General features: G+C 39.4%; 2 protein-coding genes across 2 annotated transcripts; one reads left to right on the top strand and one right to left on the bottom strand.

Moving 5' to 3' along the window:
- The first annotated feature begins 86 nt into the window (after positions 1-86).
- atp6v1e1a (ATPase H+ transporting V1 subunit E1a) lies at positions 87-5,666 on the top strand. The gene is made up of 9 exons (XM_088298402.1): positions 87-270; positions 478-543; positions 643-752; positions 2,796-2,862; positions 2,995-3,084; positions 3,404-3,472; positions 3,547-3,641; positions 3,788-3,875; positions 5,305-5,666. Exons 1-9 carry the CDS (start codon positions 238-240, stop codon positions 5,365-5,367), a joined length of 681 nt encoding a protein of 226 aa, XP_088154528.1. The 5' UTR covers positions 87-237; the 3' UTR covers positions 5,368-5,666.
- On the bottom strand, positions 5,664-16,092 carry slc25a18 (solute carrier family 25 member 18). The gene is made up of 10 exons (XM_088298401.1): positions 15,945-16,092; positions 14,790-15,125; positions 14,407-14,529; positions 12,053-12,108; positions 11,786-11,876; positions 10,316-10,431; positions 9,999-10,185; positions 9,299-9,471; positions 6,820-6,895; positions 5,664-6,746 (listed from the first exon to the last, which is right to left on the bottom strand). Exons 2-10 carry the CDS (start codon positions 14,807-14,809, stop codon positions 6,605-6,607), a joined length of 984 nt encoding a protein of 327 aa, XP_088154527.1. The 5' UTR covers positions 14,810-15,125; positions 15,945-16,092; the 3' UTR covers positions 5,664-6,604.
- Between the last annotated feature and the right edge of the window lie 3,664 nt (positions 16,093-19,756).

Below are 19,756 nucleotides of genomic sequence, written 5' to 3'. Positions count from 1 at the left end.
AGTGCGTTTATATGGCTCAAGTCTTACTCTTACTCGCTTGCATAAGTGAGACGCCACTCTAGTTTTAATTTTGAAACCTCAAACCGGAAATTATGTCCTATCTTGTTTTGTTTCAGCTTGACGTAGTGGGAACGGAAGCTCCAAGTTGTACTACAGCACAAACAAGATCCCACAAGTCGTCATACAATCTCGTTTTTAACCACTTTTGGGTAAACATTCATTTTATGAACAACAAACATGGCCCTCACCGATGCGGACGTCCAAAAACAGGTACGATTATAATCAGACACCAACCTAACAGTAGGTAAAAGTTTGTTTAAAGTTAAAAGCGTTGAATCGCCGTTAGGGCTTCCAAATTGTCGTATACATTTATCGTTTTGAATTCAAACTCAAAATCTAACAAAATACAAATTGACGTTATTGTTGGACCAGCTGAGACTTTGAATTTGACGGGTCTGTGCTTGTATGTTATGACAGATAAAGCACATGATGGCCTTCATTGAGCAAGAGGCCAATGAAAAGGTTGAAGAAATTGACGCCAGAGTAGGTGCCCCACCCCCACACGCACGCAAACACTGACAATTAGTATGTTTATTTTTTTTGCTATTAATAAACATAATTGTCATGCTCAACTGATTACAGGCGGAGGAAGAATTTAACATCGAGAAAGGTCGTTTGGTGCAAACGCAGCGGGTGAAAGTAATGGAATACTATGAGAAGAAGGAAAAGCAGATTGAACAGCATAAGAAAATGTAAGTTGGTGCCTGCCTGTGGGTGTTTTGGGGCGGGTGGTGGAGGTGGGCTTAAGGAGCGAAAACACCTCCTGCTGGAGCCAATTTCCTTCTGACATTGGGTGAAAAGCCCGGGATTGGTCGCCAATCAATCGTATGGCACAATAGAGACAGACAACCATTTACGCGTACATACACGACGAACTCAAGCCACGCTCCTGCATTAAAGTCAAGCGAGTGAGCCTTTACACTGTCAGTGACCTTTTGAAAATGTTGCAAAATTGATATTCTTAAGTTTTTTGTTTTTTTTTATATCTTATTCGTTCATCCATCCACTATCTGTCGCTTATCCGGGGTTGGGTTGCGGAGGCAGCAGCTTCACCAGAGAAGTCCAGACTTCCCTCTCCCCAGACACATCTTCTCGCTCTTCCGGAGGGATCCCCAGACGGTAGACATAGTCTTTCGTGTCCTGGGTCGTACTAGGGGCCTCCTGCCCGTGGGACATGCCCAGAACACCTCACCAGGGAGGCCTCCAGGAGGAGGAGCAGCAGCGGCTCGACTCTGAGTCGCTCTCGGATGACCGAGCTTCTCACCCTATCTCTAAGGGAGACCCCGACACCCTGCGGAGGAAACTCATTTGTAACCAAGATCTTGTTCTTTCGGTCACGACCCACAGCTCGTGACCATAGTTTAGGTGAGGGTAGGAACGTAGATTGACTGGTAAATCGAGAGCTTCGCCTTTTGGCTTATTCATTGTATTAACGAACATGGCGTTTTAAAATACTAAACAACCGCTGTAAGTGAGAGTGCTGTTTTCATCTTTGTTTTTTTTGCCTGTAAGTTCCTGTCTGGCGTTTGATATATCAACCTGGAGTTTAATGTTGAGTAAGTATTGTTTCGATTCTTTTAGATTGAGGTCTGAATCCACATAATAATGATTTTTCTTTTTTTAATCAAAACTGCCAAAACCTTAATACAGGGGTGCCCAATCCTTTTTTTTTTTACCCAGATCTACTTTTGAAGCAGACAAATTCCCGTGACCGATCAATTCAGTGTCAACATAGCAAACACACCCACATTTTCTAGCCTGCAATAACTAACGCCAAAAAGAATTTGTCCTACAACGATCAGACATCACATTACTGACACTGCTCCTCTCTCACATGCCATGATGAGCTATTAACATGACCCTAACATGAACAAAACAGAAAAACAAACTAGATACAAGACAAGCTAGATCTCTGAGTTTTAAAAAAGGAAATCACTGCCTACTTTAGTGGGCGTCCTTCAAATGGAAGGTCGAGGCTTAGAACTACTTCTGTGGTACGTAAAGTGTATGAACATCCCTATCATAGCCAGTCTGTTCCGTTTTAAAATGACACTCCACTTTCCCTTTCTTTGCCATTGCTATTGGTGAATTGCAGATCAAAAATACATGTGTAGATATTATATAGCTCAGATTGCTATCCACAAGCGACTGCTGACCGCGAGCAACTTCCTGTGATGGGAAGGTTAAAGAGGTTATCTACTATTTTCTTCTTTTTTTAAATATGTTTCTTTGTGGATTTGAGACTGATAGGGTGCATAGGCTGCAGTGTACAATAACACAATGCCTTTGTCTCTGACTCGCTCGCCCTCTCGCCGCACACACATCCCTCGCTTGACTTGGGACCAGTTTGTGGTCTACCAGTCGACCGCGATCGACTGGTTGGGCACTCCTGCCCTAATAAATCTGTCCAATCTGATAAGATCTGATCTGATTCAAACATAATCTGTTTTTTATATTCAGACTCGGAAGCTCTAATGTCAAATCAGGGTTGATGTTAATCTAAACCACAGTGTAGATTTTGCAACCATTTCAATTTCTGAAATGAATTTCTGTCATATCTATGGTCATAAGAGTAGTTTATACATTGCTAGCCTAATATATTTTCCAGGAGAAATTTGGGATCTTGACCTCCCTTTACTTTTCACTCACTGATTTCACTGGTCGTGAATAGTGAATATCTTGTGCTCGCTGAGTGTTCTTGTTTAATCTGTGGCATTTCTTCCCTTGGCCGACAGTCAGATGTCCAACCTGATGAACCAAGCAAGGCTGAAAGTGCTTAAAGCTCGTGATGACATGATCACAGTAAGCGGCCATGCTATTTCAATATTGTCAAATAATTCAAATACCCCTTCAGATTGCACAGAAAATCAATTAGTGAAATATTTCCTCGTCAGAATTTATTTGAACTTTTTCTGCCCCCCCCGTGCGTCATAGGATATGTTAATCGAAGCTCGACAACGACTTGCGGCGATTGCTCAAGACCCTGCCAGATACTCCACATTGCTGGATGGACTTGTCCTTCAGGTAAAATGTTTTAAGTATAGTAGTACTTTAGAAATCTAGAGCACTGTCCTCTCTCTTACTGTCTGCTGTGCTTTTTTTTTTCATTTTCAACTTCAAGGTAAATTACATCGCACAGACAGCAATAATATTTTGTCATAAAAACGTAACAGAAATCAAATTGTTACTCTCTGGTGTACCTCGCAATGTACCCGTAGAATGGATATTTTGTTGCTAGGCAGACTTTGTGACGCATAATCATTTGAGGCCCACACTTGCAATAGCAAACTTATTGACCTTTACGCCTTTGTGCCTTTTTTGAGTTTGTGCCTCTTATGTGTAGGGTTTCTACCAACTGCTGGAAGAGAAAGTTATCATTCGCTGTCGACAGCAGGATGTGGAGATGGTTCAGGTGAGGTTGAGCTAGGAAAGCAGTGTTGAAAGAACATTTTTTATGTGTTTCGTGGCTTTGTCTGATGTTGACAGGCTGCAGTGAATAAGAACATCCCCATCTTCAAAGAGGCTGTGAAAAAAAACATTGTTGTCAAAATTGACACAAATCATTTTCTACCGTCGAGCATGTAAGAAAATTCCATTTACATTCACAGTTTATCCATTTACATTTCTTAATTTTTAATGTTCAAATTGGGGATATTTATCAATTTTCATTCATCTTTTCTTTTGTATTCTTTTTTTCTTTGTGACACATGAATGATTGTTTTCTCAGATGCGGCGGAGTGGAGGTGTATAATGACAATGGCAAGATAAAAGTATCCAACACTTTGGAGAACAGACTAGAACTTCTAGCACAACAGGTAAAGAATGTCATGTATGTTTATATGCATCTTTAAAAAACCTTAATTCCATCCATCCATTATCCGAGCCGCTTCTGACCATACTCATAATAGTAAAAAAAAAAAAAGAAAGAAAGAATATTCACGAGTAGTAATTCTGATATTTGGCCGGGAGAGGGCACTACACTCCACGCAATTCCAGAGGAGTGGCATGCACCCGCAAGGCAAGGCAAAACATCTTTTTGTAGCACATTCCCTTCGCTAGGTAAATCAATGTGCTTTGCGTGATTAAAACTACATTTATACGCATTTGAAAACATAGAACTAAACATAAGGACAAAGTCAATTAATAAAAAGAAGCTTGTTTAAAGTTACTGAAAGAACATACAGTGCAGGGAAAAACTATATATACTGATGTAATTTTAACAATGCTTTAAACTAACTCATGAGCACGAGGGTGGAGGGGGACATATTTTTTAATCTAGATTTAAAAACAATCATACCTGAGCTGTTATAGTGATTGTTTTGATATGACTACTAAAAATCTGGTGCAGATCTATCAGCATGAGGCTCACATTTATTAATTGTCATTTGCATAGACACAGATGATTGTATGTTTCTTACTTAATCCATAAATACACTTCATTTGTGTGCAAATCCAGCACAAGTGTTTTCTGAATAATACACATTGGTTTTCTGTCTAAATCCGTTTGATGTGTGGACATGGTTAAATATGTCACTCCTTGTTTTTTATAATACACCTTTTTGGGTGCCTTTCATGTCACTCTAAGTCAGGGTTAAAGAAAATTGTAAAAAAAAAATAATAATAATAAAAAATTAAGAAATACAAAATGAGTAATAAAATACAACAAGGTAGAGTGTCAAACACTTATACCGTATTTTCCAGACCGTAAGGCATACTTTTTTCCTAGATTTTGAACTATGCGGCTAATACAATGGTACGGCTTTTCTGCGGATTTTTCTTTCACCGGTAGGGGTGCTTTATAGTTCATAAAATATGCTAAACAAATCTTGATATATTTTTTTTCTCTTGGGTCTGTTCTGTTTTAATTAGCAAAGTAGTGCCGTGTTAAAAGCCACTGTTTTAACAGTCTATATACTTTTATGTGCATTCACAGTACAAAATCGTTCTGTACATGGAGTAAACAACACATTTTTAACAACATAGAAAACTGCGGTTTATAAGCTGGTGCGGCTTTCTATATCTTTTTTTCCCAAAAGAAGAGGAAGAGTTGCTGGGGCTTAAATACGGCTGCGCCTTATAGTCCAGAAAATAAGGTGCTCTATCAAACACTCAATTGTGCTATTGATAGACAATTTTGTAAAACAGTTGGATCGAAGCATTTGGTTAAGTTTCTCTACATCTATTTATTAAAGCGAATCTTGGGCTCCTGATGTGTTACTTGTTTGCTTGTTTTCGTTTTAACAGATGATACCTGAAATCCGAGTGTCCTTATTTGGCGCCAACCCCAACCGCAAATTCACAGATTAACAGTGGATTCGAAGCGCACAACATGTACTAAAGTGGAATAGGTTTGGTCTACACTGTGTTGCATAATACTACAGACAACAAGTACACATACTCAAGTGCCTTACTTTTAACTGGGGTATCCCAGGGACTGTTTTAAATTGTATTTCAGCCTTATGTGCCAAATTTGTTGGGGGTTTTTTCTCCAAAAGAATTGAACAGTTTTACTATGTATACAATCAAACAAAGAACATATTATTATATTATTATAAGGAAGCGCTTAATATTCAAGAGCCAAAATAATAAATGAATCCGACAAATGAGTCTGTGTATCTTTATTTACAAATTGTAAGCAAACACTTTGCACAGACTGTTTATTGTACTTTGTGAAAAATATTGCCTAGTTAGTTGAACAAACTAAAGCATTGCAAGTAAAATACTGTATATATTTTTAAAATTATTTCATATTAATTAATTGTTTTTTTTTTATTTATGAAAGAAGACCAAATTACTCAACAGCAGAAATCACCGATAATTCACGATCATTTGTTTATTTTCAACTATCAACAATAATAAGGCTTTCATTTTGTCTTCCATACACTTTTACAATTTGTTAGGCAGAAGTAGATTTTGGTCCCATTATTTGGAGTTTATTTTTAACCTTCTGAAGCTGTGAGGAAGGAAGCAAGGTTTAAGTACAGTGGCCTTGGAGTGTGTAGCTTTTAGACCGGAAGTGAACAGTGTGTTTATATTTTACGCTAATGCAGGGATTAAATCATTACCATCAGATTAACAAGTGACCTACTGACAGGCAGCATTTCCCAATCCAGGTAGGAAGTCCAAGATTACAACTCAGACCTCATGGATTGAGTAGGAAGAATCCATAACAGGGCAGGTAAAGAAGATTCAATTTAAAATTTCCATGATTGAGGATTATTCAAGATCACCTACTTTAGATCTTTTGTAACCAAACAATTGGTTAGCAGCCTGAACAACATACAGCAACTTTGCCATAGCTTTCAGACAAGATTACTTTTGGGTTCAGGAATAACTCCAGATGTAAACTCAAACACCTTGGGGGACAGTACACAGGACCCTGCTTGACCAAGTGAACCCTGTTGACAGCACGTTGCAAACCCAGATAACATGGGTGAGTCTGAGCCGCTGGGTCTATACGCAGATTGTGGCCTTCTTGTGTGTACTGCAGATTGACTCAGCGAAATGAAATGTGCAGATACAACACAACCCCTGCCGATTGGTTTTATTCCATCAATCCTAGCACTGCCTCCCCAACACCAAGAAAGTAGACACCTTGCGCAATGCCGAAAAGGGGGGCAATGACCAGTGCACGGCACGCCGCACCCTTAAGGAATGCTGACGGTCCCTCTCGCCTCATGATGCGCCTGCAAAAATATACCCAATCAATAGTAGCAAATAATAAATTACAGGGCCAATATCTGATTGTAAAATATTTACCGTGTGCAGTCAATAATTCCTCTGTAGGTGTCCTCCCCTTCACCTTTTTGCAGTGTTTGCAGTCGAGTTTTTATCACTGTACGGGTGACAAAATCAAAAACAATTTGTTACGACTCCAACCATCACTGTTGTTAGAACCTAAAATGCAATTATGGTATATCTTTACAAGTGGATTTAATTTGATCTCCAAACTTTTAAATGCACATGTCCATGTTTTGTTTTTGTTTTGTTTTTTTAACAAGGAGCTATCTTGAATGACAAAATTCAAGACTGTTGCTCCATAAAATATATTTCCAAGTATAACCACTTTTATGCCTTTTTGCGACGCGCCTATCTGTGGTGCAACTGGTGACACTGTAATTTCCGTAGCCTCTTCCATCTAAGAATCGAACCTGTTTGAAGCTCTCCATGGTAAAAGATAATTATAAGGTGTCAAATTGTGAACAGCATAATGAAGAGAACAGTGGGGGAAGTCAACCGCCAAAAAATTCTTAACAAGAATATGGTCTCATTTTTTCATATCACAAAAACCTGGGATTTATGCGAGGGTGTGAAGACTTTTTATATCCACTGTATATCCTGTGCCTGCCACCATTACTATACTTCTTGCACTTCTACTTTGGAGTTGTCCGGGATGTACTCTGATCTTCTTGAAAGTACGCTTTTAGGTACGTCCTCACAATCTGAAGTCATTCCGTGCAAGAGCTGTACTGAAAACATTGAAATGAATAATGCTCTCTTTTGATTGACACTGCCAGAGAGGTATTCAACAATGTGTTCGTGATTGTAGTTATAGTCTGAAGTCAACCATGCTGGACTGGTAGCTAATCAGTCAAGCACAAGGAAGATACACTGTCCCCTCCAAAACTATTGATACGTCAAGGTGATTTCCTTTGTTTTTGTTGTTTACTGGAGTCATTTAGGTTTTGAATCATGAAGTAAATATGAGATAAAAGTTCAGAATTCCAGATTCTATTTCATGATAGTTACATCTAGACAATTCAGGAACAGAGCACCTTTGAACCCACCCACTTTTTCAGTGAGCAAAATTATTGGAACATGTGACTGATGGATGTTTCTAGTTCCTCGTAGTTGCCTTTTAGATGGATTTTTCAAACATTGGATAGGGCTTGTTTTTGGTTTTAGGTTTCACCTGTGAAAATTTCATTTGCTCTTAAGCAAAGTTGAAGACCATGGAGCTGTCTATGGGATAAAGGCAAACCGTTTTGAATCTCAGAGATTTATCTTGAGGTATTTCACAAACATCGGGCAGAGATAACAATTTGGAAGAAATACCTAAAGAAAGCAGTCAGTGACATCACTGCCAACCTCCATAAGGCAGCGATGAAGGTATCACTGTAATGCACTGAAGAAGCCTAAAATGGACGAAATATACAGACCATACCACAAGATGCGAACCAATCATCAGCAAAAAGTATCAGAATGCCAGATTGGATATCACAAAGAAGTACAGAGATGAGCCACAAACGTTTTGGAACAAAGTTTTATGCACTGATGAGACCAAGAGTAACCTCTACCCAAGTGATGGAAAGGCCAAAAAATGGTGTTGAAAGGATCTGCTTATGATCCAAAACACCCAAACTCATCTGTCAAGTATGGTGAAGGGAATGTCATGGTTCGGGTTTGCATGGCTGCTTCTGGACTGGGCTCAATAGTCATTATAGATGATGTAACTAATGATGGTAGCAGCAGGATGAAAAAGTCTACAAAACCATTTTGTCTGGCAATTTCCAGACTAATGCACCCTAACTAATCTGGAGACGCTTCATCAGGCAACAAGACAATGACCCAAAACATCCTGTCAAAGGAACAAAGGACTTCCATCAGGGGGAAAAAGTGGAGCATCTTAGACTGGCCAAGTCAATCACTGGACTTGAACCCAATAGAGCATGCATTTCATCTCCTGTCAAGAATGAAGGGGGGAAAACCTAGAAACAAACAAGAACTGTGCACAAACAATCACTTTTACTCACATTCAAACCGAAGGACAATTTTAAAGTCTTCATTTAAACTAACATGCATGCGTTTGGTGTTTGAGAGGAAGCTGGATCAACATTTCAGAGAATGAGCAAACACTTGCGAGCGAGCGGATACGCTAACCGCTGCTTCAGTGTGCTGCACATTGCTGTATACAATACAACATGTGTTCTTTATCCATATGCGTCTAATTGTGAGAGTGTTGAAAAATCTTTGATTCAATTCATAATGAGTACTTAGAAAGGGTGGGGAATGTGACACGGTTTCATTTCAGTGCAAATCTGTATAAAGGTGCCGATATATAACTGTGTATATATCTCAGGACCCAATTGAGTTAGATAGCTCACTACATTTACTATTCTCATTCAAAAATTTCAATGAATCAGGATTGAAATGTCAATAAAATATCTCTAATTTCAAATCCAGATAGCTTGATGTTAAATACTCAACGTTAATGATCTCTTCCTCTGTTCCCACTCACCATCCAGCGGTGTGACAGCCACAGCTGCCACTGAGCCTGCAGAGCACCCCGCCACAAAGGACTGCCAGAAAGGAGCTTTTGCTTGGACATCACCCGGAGATCCACTTTTTTCCCTCCCCAGTGCGTTCAAGTTGGCAAACAAGGGGAAGTAAATCATTGAGAAAGGGACATCCCTGAAAAATACATTTTGAAAAGTGTTAATGGTAAAATGTGGAGAAAAAAAAAAGGCTATCCTATGTCTATAAAAAAAGGAATGAGAAGAATGGTGTGACAAAAGTGGAAAAAGGGCTGTGGTCTTTCTCACTGTAACATACTGTACGTAGCAGCCAGACATAGCTCGAGGAATCTATTGATCAGTGATGATTAGATGTGTCAGGAAATGCTGTACAACAAGCACTGTAGTCTAGTTATATAATCCAGAATCAACCAATCAAAGAAGTCATCAGGATGTTGAATGAGAGCAGAAACGATTCACACGTTCTTATGAGATCCATTAGAAGAGTTGGGTAACAGTTCCTTTGCCTTTTCAAAATGTACTAGGGACATCTCAGACTTAAATTGAAATGAAAGCTGATAAAATGCCAAATTATATTGTTTAAGTGCAATCAATTAGGATGTGGAAATGTTTCTTTCAGAGTGGCACACATAGGAAGCTTCTTTTTACTGCTCCAGCCCTCAAATGCGTGCATGCGTGTATAACCTCATTAAGGTGGCTCCAGCTCCCCTGTACAGGCCAGCAAGGCCTCGGGTCCTCAGCAGCTCCACTGTGATGCTGGTGGCAGATGTCCGTAGGGCAGGGTTAGGCCGGCGGGGCTGTGGTGCCACTAGTGATGGAGCAGGGCCAGGAGCAGCAGCCTGAGCTGGTGTTGAGACTTTCCTCTGGGCAGCTGATTGGAAATCATACTCATGTGAGCCTACGTCCTTATCACGGTAAGTCATCTTGTTGGTGAAAAATGTTTGCTCCTCATTGGCTGTAATAGTTAGCATTGAACATTCAATAAGTACAATAAAGCTCACCCAGCCTCCCTGCATCTTGTAGTTGGATTTTGAGCATTTCCATTGGCGTGGTGACCACCACCTGACATGTCCCAGCTCCACAACCTGCCAGAACTTCCCCCCAAAGGGGCAAATGGCTAAAGACAAAACAACACAAATAGCATTAACAAAACATATGACATTATTGTATTTGAGGTGTGTCTTGTTATTTTTCAACCACCAAACATCTGGTGTTTCTTTACTTCCCACTCTATTTTTGTAGATCGCACAAGGCTCATTGGAAGTGTTCACTATTTTGTCAGACGGGTTTCTGCCATATAGGGTGTTCCTAATGGAGTGACAATTTGGTGGCAAAAAGTAGGTCTAAACTTGGGCTTGCTTTTCTGTCTATTCATTAGCGTTTTAGGTGACCCGCTGATCATCGGGCTGCGTTTGGATTTATTGGCTGCGGAGCCTCCCCAGCCAATATTGAAAGCCGATTTAAAATAATTTAAATATTGCATCAATTTACATCGTAGTATCCAAGTGTACATGTACTGGCTTACGGTCATCAGTCAGATTAGCAGCATTTTGTCTAATTTACGCCATTCCGCAAAGTAGAGCCCTAGATGGTGAACAGGGCTTTATATTAATACCCAGCAACCCACCAAATGTGGGTGAATTTCAACTGTGGCAGGTTGGATTTAAATTAGAAAAACATGCCAAGCTTGGCTGATTAGTCATGATTTCATTGACGATCAAATTTGTTGACTTTTTGGAGAATTATGTGATTCTCTCAACACTGCCACAGAAGGCTCCTGCTGATGCTACTGTGGTCTGCCTTCTGTACTTGATGCACATGTTCAGTCGTGGTAATACAAAGATGTGGCTAACTGTAGCATGGCTAACGAGTGGAGCCTGAAAGTTTGAGCATTTCGAATGAATGAATGTCTTTTCTTATTGTTATTGTAATAAAACAACGAAATTGAAGTCCTTCTCAGAGTATGAAATAAATAATGAAAACCACAGCAAAATAAATAATAAAAATGTAAACCCTAAAACAAAAGTAAAATGCCATATCTGTTACTTTAATGAACCAACTAGTTACCCCATAAACACTAACATTTGTTGGTATGATAATCTTCAATTTACATATACATTCGAGATACAAAGTTTAATTCACAACTAATCGATTGTCAAATTAATTGATCATGATTTGGATAATGGAGTAATCGTTTAAAGACCTTGTTTAATTTACAATTGTCCAAATTGCACACCTACGAAGGAAGTACTGCATGAAATGGCTGTGGTTTTTAAACGGTTAATTAATAATATATTTGAGCAAAACCTCTTAAATTAAAGCTGCAAGCTGTTATTTCAAACACATTGTGATTATTTGAATTTAATTCAATTACAAAACCCTAAAAATATCATCCAAATATTTTAACCCCTCGTCAAATCTTGTACAGCTATAACTAAATTATCATTCACATAAATGTTCTGAAAATGTACCCGTCTCTGGAGAGCTTTTGTCTGAAGGCATCGTTAGCTGCCAGTTTGATTGCTTTTTCTGGTGTGACAAGAGTGAGGTTGACTGCGGCACCTGGTGGAGGCAAACAAGCTAATGAGTGACAAAAACTTCCCTCTCAGCCACAAAAATAGAATGAACCATCATCTCATGGCTACTACGATTGCATTGCAATGTCACAATAAACCACAGTGTATAATAATTCACAGCTGTATATTTTTTGTCACATGCATTAAAAATGCAAATAATACCTCTGTAGCATCCAAAATAGCCTTCTGAGCGTATTGTCTTCGCCAGACAGTCCCACCTGATTTGACAAAAGAGAAAGAACATTGCTTTTGTTTGATTGTAACATGTACAGTGGCTCTTGAGTCATACAATGCGGAGGTCAACCTGCATCTAAATACGCCTCAGAAGTCAATTAATACCATCAGTATGTGGGAAGCCATAGCTGACCCAGACAGATTTCATTTGACTGAGAATTTATGATTCAGTATGAATTTTCTGCTAGCTTTTTTATGTTTTTTTTTAAATATATATATATATATATATATATATATATATATATATATATATATATACATATACATATATTATAATGCCACCATAGAGGAAAATGTGATGATAACCATAGATCAGGAAATGGATCTTATGACTTTGGCAAGGGTCTGGCTGCTCAGAACAATACGATTGGTATAATTAATTAATTATATGCACGCCTAAATGTATTGGACAGATGCTTATGTCATCAACGTGGCAGAAAGCTGAACGGCTAAAGATTTAGCATGAAAATGACCAGTAAAACTTAAAAAATATCAGTGATGGCTCATCTCAGAGGGTGCAAAATTATCCATCCTTCCATTATCCAAATTGCTTCTCCTCATAAGAGTCGCACGCGTGCTGGAGCGTATACCAGCAGTAGACAGGGGAGACCCTGAACTGGTTGCCAGTCAATCGCAGAAAACACAGAAACAAACTGCCATTCACACTCACAGTCACACCTACGTTCAATTTAGAGTAACCAATTAAATGAGACATTGTTATGAAAATCTTTCAAAATACCGCTCATGTTTTTAGGCCATGAAAAAAGTAAATTGTTGATTTAACGGAAAATCTGCATCTCAAGGATGACCCCTCCCTCCAATTAGTCGGTTAAAACGAAGTTTCACTGTATAGCTATTTTTAGATGAGAAGTTGTTGTCGTTGATGAGGAAAATGTATACGTTTATCTCTGGCATCTCAAACAATGATGTTAACATGCAGTTGGCCCTCATGTCATAAAAACATATCGGCACATTTGGGTAGTAAATTCCCGCGCCTGCACTCAGTAACATGTAAGGCATAATTAAAGCCACCACCTCCCAAAATGCAGATTCTGGTGTGTCTCCTGCCTATGATGGAAACTTGCTCCATCCAATATGGCCACCATGTCACCATCACTTCGCTTCTGTAGCGTATCCAGTCACCTCTTAATATTCAACTCTGTTAAGTCTATTAAATATATCTCGTGAAGAGAACACGGAACCTGAGCTGTAAAAATAAGAACAGGCATGGTGGCTTTTTGGACTTAGTCATTGGTTACTCAATAATATTACAGATATAGATTGTCTTTCAGTGACGATGTCACGCTTCGCTCTCCTCAGCTGGTTTCAGTATGTTTTCGGCGGAGAACTGACCATTGTGATTGTATGGTGCAGTGGTTAATGCGTAAGTCTTTTGCAAATGTCACATGACCAAACCCAGAAAACAGGTGAGCCACGATTGGTCATTACCTGAACCGTAGGCAATGTGATGTCATTTTCAGTCAACAGCAAGGGCCAAAATGGCCGCCTACAGCGATGAATAAAAACGAGTGGATGTTGCTTCTTAATTCATATTCCACAAACGCAATATTAATCAGAATACCGTGTTTAGACTAGTAGGGGCGCATTGAACATATTTTTGTAAAGATTGTTTTGACTTCCCCTTTAAAATACACTGAAAATTATCAATTGCAGTGTATGGACAATTGAAGCAATTACACTATTATTGATTGATGTTGAACTATCAGCATACAATCCAACTTTTATTCTTGGGCCTTGAAAGAAATAAGTCGTTCTGGGTAGTTTTCCATCTCTGAGTCACAGTGGAAAACTGTGGTCTGGATCTTGTGCTGCTGTGCACAGGATAGCCACACCCATCACAAGGCCTTGCTGCTGCCCACCACACATAATATTTAGGGTCTTATAAGGACACCAGTGCATATTTTTTCAGATTACACATTTTTGTTGTTGGTCATATTCGAACACTAAAATAAACGTTTATAAGTAACTCCAAATACATCAAACCAAAACATGCATACCGCTAGTTATATAATTTAATGATGATAATTTTCCATAGAGTTTTCTCAAGCACTGAAAAAAAATCATTGGACAAGACTGTTTGGCACTACAAATCCCCCTTTTACGAGATTCTAGTGATTCATGTGATAATGCAGTCGTGGTTTTGATACGTTGCTAACTTAATACCAGTGATACAATAACGTTATGCATGCAGAATGCTGAAAAAAAACCCAGTTATGTTTATATTTTTGGTTTTGTGTTTTTGCTCTGGAGGCCATACTCACATTCCTTTGTAGACCTGGGCGCCCTGCTGGTTCTGCAGGCGGGTTTTGGCCAGATCGATTGGAAATACACATGTCACACCAACCAGGCCTGCCACGCCCCCATTAATCAGCTTAGCGGGGAGACTGCAAAGGGATCAACATATAGGCACATGCATGCACACAGACATTTACACGCAGATGTCAACATAAGCCACACACATGGCTGAATAACTGTTCAGACTGTCGCAGCACTATAAATGTCTCAACATTTGTAAAGGAAACAAATAAACAAGTAAACAGATCCCTCTTTCAAGGATGAAAGTTACACAGATTTCTAGTGTCAGACCAATTTAGTTGATAAGTGGAGTAACAGCAGATGGAGTGTTTGACAAAACAAAGTTTACCTTATTTTCTTCTCCGTCATCTTGTTTGGTTTTGGGCTCCAGGCCCACAACTCCCTTCGTTGTCCCCCACCTACTTCCTCCTCTTCTTCCTCTTCCCTTCCGCAATTTGGCACTAGGCTCCAAATGGTCAGCTCGCCCCTCGCCTTTCCCACTCAGTAACACTAATGCAGCTCACTGGGTCTTTGACTGTGTCACCAGTTGGACTGCTCTTTTTCCTCCCACTGGTGGACGCCTTTTTTTCTGTGGTGGCCAAAACCAGCAATGACGAGTTCGTATGAAGGCCAGCCCCTCTGCTTTTTGCTCCCTCACAACACTGCACAAAATCTCCTCTTCTGCCTTGAATGGAAAACACATACAGGAAATGTGATTGCATGAGATCAAAACTGAACCACTCTTTAGACGAATAAAAATAGATCACGGGACTAGCAGAAAAGAAAAAACAGTGTCTGTGTCTCTCTGGACTGCCCTCTAACACAGTTAAGAGTATTTCACAGCACAGGGAGCAACATGAGAAATTGTTATCCATTATCACAAAGTATTTTTTCTTACCATTTGGTGCTTCTTGTGTATTGTATACATAAATTTGGCCGAGAGGTGTAGACGTTATATTATAGGTCCAATTTTGTTGGAAATGTAGCTAAATTTCACAGATTTTCTCTCTCTTTTTTAATCACTTATCTGCATCTCCTCCCCTGACTTCCTCTTCCCTCATCTCTCTAATTAATCTGACTTAATCTCCACCTTTACTCTGCCTCTATTTTTAACACCATTAAGCTTCATCATATCTTTACTCTTTCGACACAGTAAACTATTCCAAACATTGATTAGATTAAAAAAAATATTCTAGTTCTTTGTCATACATCCCAACATATATCTTTTTTTATGAATTCCTAACTCTGTTGTTTTAATTGCTGGATCCCAGCCACATTCTGCACATGCTTTCCCCTGAGCCTTTTTCTGTGCAACGTTCTTTCAGTCTGGCTCCATTCACACATTCAGAGAGTGTGAGAAGTAACCTTGCCAAAACGCAGAGGGCTGCCTCACCCCTAGACAACCTCAATCTAGACCCACGATACCCTTTATTTTGCATAGTCTGACAAAACAGGCATACAGTGTCATGTTCTTCCAGTACAGCGAGGAGAAGAGGGCCCTTACCTCTGTGGGTGCATCCCACGGGCTGGATCAAGCTGTCCACTTTCCTCTCCCTTCAACCATGCGTGCATCAGTGGTAACCAAGCGAGAGCAAGCTGAGAGAGCCAGTCTTGCACAAACACTAGCATTGTCTCATTGGCTAAGTCCCTCCCTCTCGTGGTGAATGTGTGTGACACAGCCCCAGTAACTACATTAGAACAACTGCCATGTAACTCATGTACAAGTTGATCTTACACTCATCACAGAATCACATGTCAATAATTCACTTTTACTGTTTGTTTTTAATCGATGTGCAAAGCAAAGACAAAAATACCCAAGATTCTAATTAGCCGCTTTATTCAATGGCCTCTGCATTACATAATACCCCAGTCTGCAACTAAACAGCCTACACAAGTGTCCCCAAGGAAGGCAAGGTAGTTTTGTTCCTACAACACATTTCATATACACAAGGCAAACATATCTAAAAGAAAAAAAAAAGGATGTTAAATTGTTAAGAGGACCTTAATCAAAGCAATTTTTTTTTAACCTGGATGTAAGAGCATATACACTCAGGGCCAACTTCACTCCTGTTGGCTTCTTATTCCATTTGTGTCACACCATGTTTACTTTGAACTCTGGGCTCGACTAACTGACTGAGTTTGTATTCAATCAGCATTGCTTGAATGTGTTTTGGAACCAAACCATTAAGTGATTTATAGACCAGCAGCATAATTGTAAAAATCTCTTCTATAGCTAATTGGGAGCACTTGTAAAGACTCTAGGGCTGGAATAGTAGGTTCTGAACCTGAGCTACGGCGTTCTGAATGAGCTGCAACTGTTTGATGCTCTTTTGAAGGAGCTCAATAAGAAGACTGATACAATAATCAAACCTACTGGAAATACAAGCATAGATCAATTTCTCCTAATCTGCTTGGCGCATGCAACCTTTTAATCTGGATATGTTTTCATCTTTTCAAAGGCTTTTTTAGTGATTGATCTAATATGTTTGAAATTCAGGTTTTAATCTATCAGCGCCCCAAAATTTCGGAATTCATCAAAAAACTTTGAGTTCAAGAATTTGCTGATTAAAAAACATTTACTCAACGATCTTGGATAAGAAGGGGAAGGTTTTAAATGGTTCTATAATTGACTAGCAAGGACTCGTTTTTAGAAGCGACTTCATGGCGGCTCCTTTCAGGGATTTTTTTGGGCCTGACTGAAGTGAGCCGTTGATTATTTGCTACGGCTCAGTTAGAACAGATATCACATACTTACAGAGAGTACATGTATTGCCGTGGCAAAAGTAATGCCAATGACTGTACCATGTTGACTGGTAGGAAATTCGAAGGTGAAATACCTTAAATATTGTACTTGCAAAAACAAGGACTACACTGAAAAGTAATAAGGACGAAGCCAAAGAGTGTGTCACTACCATATTATTTATTTATTTATTTATTTTACTACAACTTGTAAAACTCGAGATGTGGTTGCACAAGTCTGCACACCCTCATCGTTGCGATTCGGTTGTGTTCAGAATTAACCAATCGCATTCAAACTCATGTTAAATGGGAGTCAGCACGCACCCGTCTCAATTCCAAGTGTTGGCCTGGCCAAGGATTCTAGAAACACCCACCACTAGGAGACATATTACTCTGCATCCAGCCTTTCTGGGTATCGTTGTCCAGCGGGTCATACTTAGAGAGCTTCCTTTCAGCGGTCTTCCCACAGTATAATCAGATTGAGCAACGCAGTTTATTGGATTTAGACATTAAGATAATTTCATGTTGCACGGTGGTGACTTCAATGTCCCTGAGGAACTTTCGCTGTTGTTTGAGGTCCACCAACACCTGCCAGTCTATTGTAGAGGTCAGGATATCTGCAGATGATAATGATTGCCCGCTGACCAGCTCTGACCGAGGTGATGGATCTCATGGAGGGACGACAAATCTTCCTTATACTGTAAATCCAATTCTGATAGCTTTTGCAATGGACCACAGGAAGTGATTACTGGTGTTTCTAGTATGCTCCATGTGTGCAGGTTTGGGAGGCCTTCCAGAGCTCATCTTAAGTCACTATCGTCTCAATCAAATTAACCCATATTCACCCTATCCAAGATTGCTGAACTTATAATTATTAAGACACAGATCATGATAATGATTTGTCACAAACATTAACAATGGTGATTTGGTCTGGTAGGAAAAAATATAAACATCAAAATGCATTTACATACATCTCCGCAAATATTTTTTAAAGGTTACAATGATACAACATTCTTTGGAAATGACACTGTCGCATCACTGGTTAGGACAGCTGGCTCTGCCAGAAATCTCCATACAGTAATTGGGCTCCTTTGCTATGTAAAATTATTGTGTTTTCCTCTTCCGCCATCATCAGGTCAAACTTGTAATTACAGTTTTTCCCATATTGTCATAAATTTACCAAATTACCAAACTGGACTAATTACCAGACTAAACAGTACTCAACAAAGCAACACTATTTCATGACGAAAATTTAACTGCACTTCTCCGAGTGTCTACAATTTGTTTGAGTTTAAATTTCATAGTATTTAGATTTGCTCTGGGGAGTATGTATCTTCTGTTTTTTTCTCTGAGTAGGCCTACTCAGGTTTCCTCCCGCATTCCAAAAATCTGCATGGTAGGTTAATTGGCAGTTGCGAAGTATAAAATTGTGGACGGAAGCTTTTTTAGCTTTGTGCTCCCTTGAACAACAGCGGCTCGCCCCACCGGGGGACTATCTATCACTGAAATATTTTGTGCACCATGCTGGGGGAGCGAGTGGGGCCTGGGGTCGGTGCTGGGCAATGTGGAATGTCATGTATCTGTTGTTGTTGTTGTTGTTTAAATCTGTTTGCCTAGCTTTGTTGAGCCAAGACACCCATTTTACATTAGAAAAATCTCACAGCACAATACTGAAATTATAATGATATTGAATGAACTGAATCACAAACTGACTTACTCAGTGTGAAAACTAGGTATGGCAATTCAACACAAAGATGATAAACTCGTAGTGAGCCCTGATTTATACTGTTGTATGAATGGCAACAAGGTGAATACACAGGTTTATTCTAATTGTGCCTTCTACCATCAAATGGAAGAGCACTGAGTTGTTCTGACTGTCGCTGTACATTACAGGGATTGATAGCTGAAAAAAATATTCGTGTTTCATAAATTATAATTGTTGAACGACTGTTGGAGTATTTTTCCCAGTGCATGTGGTTTGTGCTTAGTACGATAGGGGGAGCCCCAATGTTGTATAATGGCCAAAGCCTTTAAGGGAATGTTGTTGACCAAATCCTAATACAACCAGAGGCGTGTGTAGGCATTACAATCGTTTTTAACATTGGTTTTGTTGTTGTTGTTGTTGTTGTTATTGTTATACTTGTCTAAGTGTCAGCAACTATCCTGTGTGAAGGCATTGTACGAAAAAACAAACAAACAAACAAATAGTATTGGGTGGATATACCAATCAACGATTTTTAATTAAACTCATAAAAATACTTCAGACAAACCAATTATCGACACTTAATCGTTAGTTCACAGTTCAAAACGTTCCCTTTAAACGAAGGTCGCACAATCGAGTCCAATAGGGATTAAAAACATTTGCTTTTTATCTTTATAAGGATTTCTGATCTTAACCGCCAAGAGTAAAGTAAGATTTAGTAAAATATGCTAAAACGGTGGTACGCTAGAAGCAAAAGTTAATATGTTTGAGTATTTGTGGAAGTAACTTGAATGCCAAGTATACGTTCGCCCCTTTCTGACGAATAATGGTATGGCCCAGCCCATCTGTTCACCTCCGCTGGGACTGATTGAAAC

Source organism: Idiotropiscis lumnitzeri, chromosome 6 (genome assembly GCF_059441095.1).
Source record: "Idiotropiscis lumnitzeri isolate Australia: NSW breed Sydney's pygmy pipehorse chromosome 6, RoL_Ilum_1.0, whole genome shotgun sequence".
Classification (NCBI taxonomy): domain Eukaryota; kingdom Metazoa; phylum Chordata; class Actinopteri; order Syngnathiformes; family Syngnathidae; genus Idiotropiscis; species Idiotropiscis lumnitzeri.
This window is presented reverse-complemented; position numbering and strand designations above follow the sequence as displayed.

Bases quoted from the DNA above. Each gene is read 5' to 3' on its own strand.
- slc25a18 (XM_088298401.1), bottom strand. From the start codon at position 14,809: ATGACGGAGAAGAAAATAAG. The intron at 14,530-14,789 runs GTAAACTTTGTT...ATCCCTTTGCAG, and splicing joins ATGACGGAGAAGAAAATAAG to TCTCCCCGCTAAGCTGATTA. The intron at 10,432-11,785 runs GTACATTTTCAG...TTTTGTCTTTAG, and splicing joins CAAAAGCTCTCCAGAGACGG to CCATTTGCCCCTTTGGGGGG.
- atp6v1e1a (XM_088298402.1), top strand. From the start codon at position 238: ATGGCCCTCACCGATGCGGACGTCCAAAAACAG. The intron at 271-477 runs GTACGATTATAA...ATGTTATGACAG, and splicing joins ATGCGGACGTCCAAAAACAG to ATAAAGCACATGATGGCCTT. The intron at 3,876-5,304 runs GTAAAGAATGTC...TCGTTTTAACAG, and splicing joins TAGAACTTCTAGCACAACAG to ATGATACCTGAAATCCGAGT.